General features: G+C 32.5%; 1 protein-coding gene across 3 annotated transcripts; it reads left to right on the top strand.

Annotated features, from left to right (window-relative positions):
- The first annotated feature begins 272 nt into the window (after positions 1-272).
- Positions 273-8,594, top strand: LOC120073626 (solute carrier family 35 member F1-like). Of its 3 annotated transcripts, none has more exons than XM_039026437.1 (11): positions 273-495; positions 1,238-1,332; positions 2,207-2,264; positions 3,207-3,401; positions 3,475-3,551; positions 4,069-4,151; positions 5,049-5,097; positions 5,425-5,493; positions 7,262-7,348; positions 7,433-7,494; positions 7,920-8,594. In XM_039026437.1, the coding sequence occupies exons 1-11, from the start codon at positions 378-380 to the stop codon at positions 8,149-8,151; spliced, it is 1,125 nt and encodes a 374-aa protein (XP_038882365.1). In that variant the 5' UTR covers positions 273-377; the 3' UTR covers positions 8,152-8,594. The 3 variants fall into 3 exon arrangements, with proteins under 3 accessions (XP_038882365.1, XP_038882361.1, XP_038882368.1); XM_039026433.1 differs by having other exon boundaries at positions 378-495; positions 5,046-5,097; positions 7,920-8,593; XM_039026440.1 differs by lacking the exon at positions 273-495 and adding an exon at positions 864-1,025 and having other exon boundaries at positions 5,046-5,097; positions 7,920-8,587.
- Positions 8,595-10,157: the final 1,563 nt, after the last annotated feature.

Raw genomic sequence — 10,157 nt, 5'->3', positions numbered from 1 at the left:
TTTTTTTCTAATCTTGAAGTTAAGTTTATGGTTTTGTGTTGTTGCATAGCATAAGAATACAGCAGTTGCAATAGATTCATATGGTGCCAGTTGACAAATAACATTGCCGTATGATCCGGCCACTGTAGCTTTGACTTGTATATTTCTTTCAATTTTACGATACTTTCAATTTTTCAGTGTTTTCTCACTTTGCTTAGATCATTTTTCGAAAACGATAAAGAAACCTTCACAATCATGCCCCTGGATTTTAGTGTCCAATTTTGCAAGCTGTTCATCCATTTACACAATAAATTTCACCATTATTCCCTTAATTTTGTTCCCAATTTTCATGCCATTAACCTTCTCTAGGGTTTTGTTTTCAATTTTGTGGATTGAAGATGAGAGGTTTTAAGACGCTTTGGACGAAGAAAACATGGATAGGTCTTGGATTGGGACAGATTCTGTCTCTTCTCATCACTTCTACTGGCTTTTCTTCTTCTAAACTTGCCAAACAGGGTTCGTTCATTTCTCTTTCCATTTCCATTTCCTCTGTTTTAATCAATCCCATGTTTTTTTTTTTTGGTTTGCCGGATGGATGGCCCAAAATTTGGAAGGAAATTGAGATTTGTTCCACTTTCTGAAAATGAGATTCTTTGACCCTTTGTTGACATTAAATTCAAGTGAAATTATCAAAAAGGAACTTCGCCCACCTGTAATGAATTTTTCGCTCACTTACTCTCGCTCTCGCTCCCGCTCCCTTTCCTCTTACCGATCGCTCTCCTCTCTCTCTTTCTCTCACGATCTAGCTCTCTTACCATCGTTTTTTTGCACTCTCGCTCTCTTACTCTCTTGGATTAAAAAATGAAATATGTCCTACTTTTTATAATTTTAGTTATTTTGACGTTTTACTTATGTCATATTCAAGTGAAATTACCAAAATTATCCTCTCTTTCTCTAGCTCTCCTCTCTCTGGCTCTCTCTCTTTGGTCTCCTCTCTCTCGATCTGCAACTGAAAAAGAAATGGAGAAAGTATAAATCGGTTAAGGGTAATTTTGTAAATTTGGTTGTTGATGATATAAGCAAGAAGGCAAAAAGTCTTAAGGTTTTAAAAAGTGGGGCAAAAATCATTTCGGACTTTCGACGAAGATTTTATACAATTATCTCTGTTCATATCTAACTTCTTTGTTCATTGCAATAATAGTTGAGGCTATTCTGATTGCAATCTGAATTTAATGCTTTATATTGTGCTTTGTTTTAGGAATTGATGCACCTACCTCACAGTCTTTTGTAAATTATGTGCTCTTGGCGTTTGTCTATGGGATCACAATGCTTTCCAGAAGGAAAGCTATGAAGGTTACTTTTTCTATATTATTCAATACTTTCCGTTCGGGTTTCATTTAGTCTATGTACTTTTTAATTTTACCTTAATTTGTTCTTATATTTTTAAAAGGTCCATCTTAGTTCTTACACGTTTAAAAAGTGGCCATTTTAGTCCCTCATTCTCATTTTTATTTCATTTCTAAGGAATCAAAATGGTTGCTTTTTAAAAGTACAAGACCAATATTGAAATTAGTACATGGACCAGAATGAAGTAAAGTGGACAATACGAAACCTAATAATAATGTATTTAACTTTTGACTTTTAAGTAGATTCTTTTGTCCCCAATACTTAAATGGTCCCTAGGAGACCAAAAGTAAACTTATTTACTCATAATTTCATTGCTTTAGTATGTAATTTTTTGTAAATATTTATAAAATTGAATTGAATGTTTAAGTAGGAAAGCATTTACAATATTTACTCGTTTGATAATTATTTATTTTTTGTTTTTTATTTTTAAAAATTAAGTTTATTCTCTTCCATTTACTTACAATAGTTTGCATCTTTCTTTAGTACAAGAGTATAATTCTTGGCCAAATTTTAAAACCAAAAACTATTTTTTTTTTCAAATTTTTGCTTGGTTTTAAAAATCATGGGTAGAAAGTACATAATCAAGCAAAAAAAAATCTAGAGGTATAAGAGGTGGTTGTAGGTTTAATTTTCAAAAATTAAAAACCAAAAACCAAATGATTACCAAATAAGATTTTAACCTTTAGATTTTAATTCTATACAGAATTAGAAACGGGTGGATGAAATATAGAAATTGTAAGTAAAAACAAGTACAAATTTGAAAGGGGAATTTTTTTTATCAAATGGGGTTAAATAAATAACATGCTTCTTTTCAATGCAGGCAAAATGGTATTACTACATACTGCTTGGATTAGTAGATGTAGAGGCCAATTACCTTGGTAAAATTATTGTGTTTTTCTTAGTTTATGCTATGGATTTTTATATGTTGTGTGTGTAAGAATTGTAGCTCCTTTTCTTCTCTGGTGCATAAGTTCTCTGTTGATGCTACTATTTTTCAATTTCTTTAATCTTAACATAATAAAATAAAACATCTCAAAACTTTTGGGTTAAACGGACCAAACTTAATTGTTAGAGGGCGTTTAGAGCAAAAACTAGTCTGCGGAGTTCTAAACTTTTGAGACCCACAGTATAAGAAATTAATAAGCATAAAATTGAGGTTTTTTTCCCAATCGTGGTGCTACAAACTTCTTGAGTCAAACAGAGCAGAGTTCACAACTAATGCAAGAAAATAACGGGATAAAGAACAACAATAGATCGGAATGATTAATAAGGGAATTCAAGCTACTAGGAATAAGGGATTCATCTCGTAACTAATAGTAGACCATTTTTGGTAATCATTTAGTTTTTTTGTTTTTGTTTTTGAAATTTAAGTCTATTTCATCTACATTTCTTACCATGATTTGCATCTTTCATCTACATTCCAAAAACAAAATAATTTTTTAAAGTTACTTTTTTTAGTTCTCAAAATTTGGCTTGATTTTTTAAACTATTGATAAAAAATAAATAACAAAGGAAGAAATTTGGAAGTAGATAACCTTAATGTTCAAAAACAAAAATAAAAAACAAAATGGTTACCAAATGGGACCTAAGTAAATGTTGAAATTGAACCGGAGATTCTATTTGCAATATTCTTATTCCATTTTCATTGTTATTGAATTCCTTTCCCTATTATTCAGTAGTAATCTTTCAAACGAAGCTCTTTTTGCCTTCAAGTCTAATGTATTCAAGGTTCCCTTGAAATCATATCATTATGCATCTCATATATTCTAATGATTCAAGAATAAAAACTGACTCAGTTCACATTTTAATTTATTTTGCAGTGGTAAAGGCCTATCAATACACATCCATAACAAGTGTCATGCTGCTTGATTGTTGGGCAATCCCTTGTGTGTTGCTGTTCACTTGGCTATTTTTGAAAACAAAATATAGACTGAGGAAGATAATCGGTGTCGTAATCTGTGTGGCTGGTATCGTCGCAGTTATTTTTTCCGATGTTCATGCCGGTGACCGGGCAGGTAACATTGTGATCTCTTTCCTCTCAAAATAAGTTTCATGTTGCTAGAGCCTTATTCAGTCATTTGTTTGCAGGAGGAAGCAACCCCATTAAAGGGGATGCACTGGTTATTGCTGGTGCTACACTTTATGCTGTTAGTAATGTCAGTGAGGTAATGTGTGTGTATATATATACACGTATGTATTTATCTCGCAGTTGCTTAATTCGATATATACCAAACCGAACCGAATCACAAATATTCAGTTCGATACGATTTGGTTTTCGGTTTTCTTAAACGTTGTACCAAATCCACAACCGAATCAAACCAAAAATTTTGATTTCCGTATAATGTTAAACCGAATCGAACTCACACCTTAGTAAAAACCGAATTTTCGATTTTGGTCGGTTTTAGTGAAGACCCATATACTTTCCTTTTTTTTCATACTCATCTTATCATGGCATAATTTATAATTTTTATGAAAACAGGGAAGTATTCTTTATTGAAAGGATGTGTAAAGCAGGCTGCGAAAGTGAATATTTTCAAGTTCTATATTTGCTCATCATTTGTTATGATATTTCTTTTACATGCTATTATGATCATATTCTGCTTAGGAATTCAATTATTCTTTTTGTTTTTCATGTTATGAATCTATGGTCCTTGGCTCTTTTTAATTTTCAGTTCTTTTCAGGAATTCCTTGTGAAGAATGCTGGTAGAGTTGAATTAATGGCAATGCTTGGACTCTTTGGTTCAATCATCAGTGGAATCCAAATGTATCCATCATCTGATGTTCAATTAGTTCTATTTATACTGTCATGGTCTTTTTCTGAATGCTGATATAGCCTATTACTTCATTTTCTTTTTTTATTTATTTATTCAATCAGCTTTGGAAGAAACAATTGCTTTTACTTTGAATTTCTTTCCCTTTTTTTTTTTTTCTTTTGAATGATAAGTTTAGTCCCAAGATTTGTGTCTATTTAATCCCTAATTTTTCAAAAGTATCTAATAGATCACTGAATTTTTAATCTTGTGTCTAATAGGTCTCTGAAATTTAAAAATGTCTAATAGATTCTTGAATATTCAGTTTTGTATCTAATAAGTCTATGACATATTTGAATTTTTTTTAATATTTGATCTACATATATAATATTAAATTTTATGTCTAATGGAACTCAAAACTTTTAATGGTGTATCTAGTGGGTCCATGAATATTTTATGTAAAAAATAAATAAATAAAAATTGAACGAGTCAAGGATTTATTAGACACAAAATTGCAATTACAGGAATCTACTGAAAACAAAATAGAAAGTTTAGACATTTCTTAAAATCCAACAACCTACTAGACACAAACTTAAAAGTTTAAAAAACTATTAGATACATTTAGGGTGTGTTTACTGTCTAGTTTAACTTTTCAAGTATTTAATTTTTAGAATGAATTATTTTAGAAAAAATTGGATTGTTTGGCAACTATTTAAGAAGTTTATTTAAACATTTTTTAACAAAATAGTTTAAATAAAAATGATTTTTTTCTCTAATCGATCCAAACAGATACTTAAAGTTAAGTGATTAAATAGACACACAACGGGACTAAATTTCTAATTTAACCATTTAGCTGTCTTATATGACTAAATTCATTATCTACCTTTGAGCCTTGACGATTTTAATAGAAGTATAATAGAGCGGAATGAGTTAAAATCAATTAATTGGACAGCTGGGGCAGTAAGTTTCCTATTCTCTCTCTCTTAACATCAACTCAAATAGATATGCATACTTCTTTTTAAGGGTGTTTTAAATTTTTCATTCATATTGCAATATATATCTATCGTTTAGTGTTCTTGTTTGTTCTTTGAGTTTTCGAGTTATCTTTTAGTGTTCTTGTTGGTTTTTTGTCTTCTTTGAGTTTTTTTGTAGTAAAGAGTTGCAGGTTTGAATTTACTTGGGCCGGGATGTTACATTTTCTACTGGTTGCATTTAGTATTGTTAGAAGAGTTGGCATTACTTCTCACAAGATTTTATGATTTGTCCATTTTTTATTAATGATTCCAGGCACTTCCATTTGTTGGATTTTCAGTGGCTATGTTTCTCTTCTACTCGTTAGTTCCTGTATTGCTTCAGGTATGAGACTTGTGACTTGTTTTTTCCATTAACAAGAGGGATGTGTCATTGAATTCTTTTAGATCTTCTAAAGTTTAACCATATGGGACAATTGACAAAGATGGCCTATTTGATCCTTTTTAAAAATTTTATTTTTTTACCTCACAATTTTGTTAATAATATAAAATTACTATAATACCCTTCAACATTTCAAAAGTCACAACCCTTCTCTCAAAACCCCACCCATTTTTAATGTTAATTTTTTCCTTAGAACATCATTTTCGACGTTTTCTGAACAATTTGGAGCCTAAAAGTTAATTTTTCTATAAAAATCGAACCATTTTTTCTGAAAATCGGTCTCCACCCGGTCGGGTTTCATACGAGGCTGACTAGATATGTGACCAGGCGAGGCTAATGGCGCTCGACCAGGGTGGAAACTGAGAACGTTATATACTGTTGTTGGGCCCAGTCTTCAACCTGCCCGGGTATGGGACAAGGTCAAAAAACAATATGTTCAAAGTACACTAATTTCTAATCGGGTCCAAACAAGTATGCACTAATTCCCGCCCTAGTGCATGCAAAATATGTTCAAAGTACACCAATTCTCACTCGGGCCCATGCAAGTAGGTGCCAATTCCCAGTCGGGCTCATGCAAAATATGTTTAGAGTACACTAATTTCCAGTCGGGCTCATGCAAGTATGCACCAATTCCCGGTCGGGCGCATGTAAAATATATTCAAAGTACACTAATTCCCAGCCGGGCCCATGCAAGTAGGCGCCAATTCTCGGGCGGGCTCATGCAAAATATGTTCAAAATACACTAGTTCCCGGTCGGGCCCATGCAAATATGGGCCAATTCCCGGCCAGACACATGCAAAATATGTTCAAAGTATACTAATTCCCGTCCATGAATAAATGTTTGTAGTGGAGAATTTTTGGTAAATTAATTTGGTAGGTTGGTTGTTGAAATTAAAAGGTGAGAAGTTAATAAGGGGCATAAGAGTAATTGTACAACTAAAATTTCTCATGCTTACATCAATTTTCATCATCAATAGGGTAAAAAAAAAAACTTAATTTTAAAAAATAGATCAAAAATACAAAATAAAATCCCAAAAAAGTCATTTTTGTCAATTTTCCAACAATATGCGTCAATATGCAAGAATATTGTCTGAAAAAAGGTAGATGTTAGGTATCCCTCCACTACGCAGAAAACTCAGCCAGAACATAAGGATTCCGAGAAAATTATAAGGGAAGCTCCTATAAAACACACAGATTTTAAGAAAATTACAGGAGAAGCTCCCTTGCTTTATATATTATATATATACGACTCGGGAATTAATAATAGTAAGTCAGACTAGAAAATATATAAAAGAAGAACAAGAAGAAGTTAAACTTTGCACATTCGAGAGAGCTGAGGAATTCTCTCCGTGAAAGTGTTTGCTCTGAACCAAAATCTTCACACCCAACAAGTTGTACAAGACGGATAATAGTCCAAATGAATTCATACCACTCCTAGAATAGTTTTCGGTGTGAAATGAAGTTCATAAGATATAGTTGAGTAATTCAATGGATATATTTAAAGATTCGATAGGATATACCATATATCTTTGAGATAATGGATACAGAAAATTATGTATTGGGATTTTGTTTTCTTGTTGTGAAGCAAATGAATTTCCACTTAATGCCAACTGATTCGCTTTCAAATTTTCATCTTGTCAAATGAAAGTAGTGTTCTCTTGTAATCAGTCATCAGATAATTGCATGAAGCTTTGTGTTTCTTTCATCCTAGATCAATGGAGCGGCAATGTTGAATCTGTCTTTGCTAACTTCAGACATGTGGGCTGTTGTAATACGAATTTTTGCTTATCATGAGAAGGTCTGGTAACATTAAATGCTACATCTCATTTTAATACAAAGTCCTATCTCGAATGATTTACTTATGCTATGACCTGCTGTGCAGGTCGACTGGATATACTTTGTGGCATTTGCTGCTGTTGTTGTTGGGCTTGTTATTTATTCAGTGTACGTATTCTACTTTCTTTTGGGAAGTTTAAATTTAATTTAGCCTAACTAGTTTTTCTCTGTTGACTTTACAATGTAACCATATATTTTAGGAAACAATATCATGAACATACATATGTTTAAGAACTTTATATAAATTAACATGAATCGAATTCTTTCATCCAGTCCAAATACCGTAAAAGTTAGGAACGGAGTTGAAACTTTGTTTTAGAACCAGGCATTTAAGATCGTTTTCCTTCAAGCTTCAAAGCCAATTATCATCTTTAACTTTCGTCGATATTTTACGACCCCTGGATATCGAAAACTGTAGGCTCATGACAGAAAACATCAACCTAGAAATCACTATGTGTTTCTTTTTTTTTTAATAAACAACATCTAGTCATTTGTATGCTGGCTTGTGTCTGAAAATCCCATGTTGAATGCAGAGCTGACAAAGAAGAAGATCACAGTCATGCCGATGTCGCCAACGAAATTGTGGACGAGGAAGGAGGGTCGAGAAACCGCAAGATGAACGAAAGAAGGAACGTCACTGAGGGCAGTAGAAGTAGGCCAGATGTTACTGTTGGTGGCAATGCAGGGGTGGAAGCCAGTGACAAGAAGGGTGAGATAGCTTTGGTAGAACCAGAATCATCCACATTGGGTTTAAGAGTAATATAGTTTTGAATTCCAATGTCTACAACAGAAGTTGGGAAATAAAAACAACAGGGGAAGAACTGAAATGGAAAATTTTAAGAGAATTGTTCTATTAAAAGACATGAAGGTCAATTCGGAAGTGTAGTTAGAAAATGTAGATTATACATCTGTTAATGCATAATGAGAAAATGTCTACATTTTATTTGATACAATTTCATGTGTCTCTTCTCAAATACAATAAATTTAAAGTTGTAATGTTATGGATGGAAAATCTTCCAAACCACTTCATATAAAGGCTAATGACATTGTTCATGATCCTAAAGCAACGTTCCACCAAAGTGAGTAGCTCAACTGTACTTAGCATGTACTCCTGTTGAAGGCTTAGGTACCTCAGTAATGAAGACAACATGGCAAAAATGCGCTCGATTTTCATTGTTAAGATCAATATTGAGGACACAAATTCACTATTTTGGGAAATCTTGTAACAAGTGATATTGATGTTACTGGGCATATTTTATATCCTATTTTATTGTATTGTTGTATTGTACACTCCACTAGCTTTAAGACAAGCTTTAAGACAAGTGAAAGATTGTTGGGGTTTATGCCCTAAATCTTGTGGTTTATAATGAATAAACAACTTATTTATTTAATGAAATATGGAGTTATTTTATTCAACATTCAAATTCTATAACTCAATCCAATAAACAAACATCCAAGATTATTTTATGTAACTTGAACATTATGCAGTTAACATACAGGTGGATCATGTTCAAGTAATAACATAAATGGTTTGTGGTACATAGATAGGTGACACTACGGATATGACCCACTTTATAATTTATAAACGATGTGATCCAAATCGTTTATGTGAAGACATGCGAGTGGAAATATCCTATAGAAAGAATTTGAGACTAGACCGCGAAATATTTAATCTCTCTCTCATAATCTATTGTTTTAATATAAACATTATTCATATTAATTTTAACTTATAGTTTTTATATGAATCCAATTCATATTTATTTAATATTTGAATCTTATTCAAATATATTACTTGATGTATTAGGACTTGTTGATTAGTTGTAGTTGAATTATAAGTTGTTGTTAGTATTGAATTATTTGTTTCTTGAGGCTTTAACCTACTGTAACAACCGGCTATAAAAGAAGCAGTTTATTACCTTCGTCACCCAATATCTTCTTTAGGGTGACCAGCTCCCTATGTTAACAACCACCTATTGTATATAAACAGCCTAATGTATATCGTGTCATGTACTAGGTTGGACATATTCTATGCAGTTGGAATTGTCGATAGATATCAATCCAATCTAGGATTAAATCACTGGCTGCAGTTAAGACCATTCTCAAGTATCTTAGGAGAACGAGGGACTATATGCTTGTGTATGACACTAAGGATTTGATCATTACATGATACACTAACTTTGAATTTTAGACTGATAGAGATTCTAGGAAATCCACATCAGAATCAGTTTTCACTCTTAATAGAAGAGTTATAGTATGACAGAGTATCAAGCAAGGATACATTGGTGACTCTATCATGGATGCAAAGTATGTAGTCGTTTGTGAGGCTGCTAAAGAAGCTGTTTAGCTTGGGAAGTTCTTGACAGATTTGGAAGTGGTTTCAAACATGTCATTATCTATTAACCTTTATTGCGATAATAGTGGTGTTGTGGCAATCTCCAAAGAACCTAAAAGCCTCAGAAGAGGAAAGCATATAAAGCACAAATATCATTTGATACAAGAGATTGTGCAACAAGGAGACATGATCATCACGAAGATAGCTTTGGAGCACAATGTTATTGATCCATTTACAAAGACTCTAACGACTAAAGTGTTTGAAGGCCATCTAGAGAGTCTAAGTCTACAAGATATGCATCACCTGGTTTAAGGAAACTGGGAGATGTTACTAGGGTTTATGCCCTAAATCCCGTGGTTTGTAATGAATAGCAAATTATTTATTTAATGAAATAATGAGTTATTTTATTTGACATTTAGATTGTGTAACTCAATCCAAT

Source organism: Benincasa hispida, chromosome 1, assembly GCF_009727055.1.
Source record: "Benincasa hispida cultivar B227 chromosome 1, ASM972705v1, whole genome shotgun sequence".
Classification (NCBI taxonomy): domain Eukaryota; kingdom Viridiplantae; phylum Streptophyta; class Magnoliopsida; order Cucurbitales; family Cucurbitaceae; genus Benincasa; species Benincasa hispida.
This window is presented reverse-complemented; position numbering and strand designations above follow the sequence as displayed.

Bases quoted from the DNA above. Each gene is read 5' to 3' on its own strand.
- LOC120073626 (XM_039026433.1), top strand. From the start codon at position 378: ATGAGAGGTTTTAAGACGCTTTGGACGAAGAAAACATGGATAGGTCTT. The intron at 1,333-2,206 runs GTTACTTTTTCT...TTTTCAATGCAG, and splicing joins CCAGAAGGAAAGCTATGAAG to GCAAAATGGTATTACTACAT. The intron at 5,098-5,424 runs GTAAGTTTCCTA...TAATGATTCCAG, and splicing joins TTAATTGGACAGCTGGGGCA to GCACTTCCATTTGTTGGATT.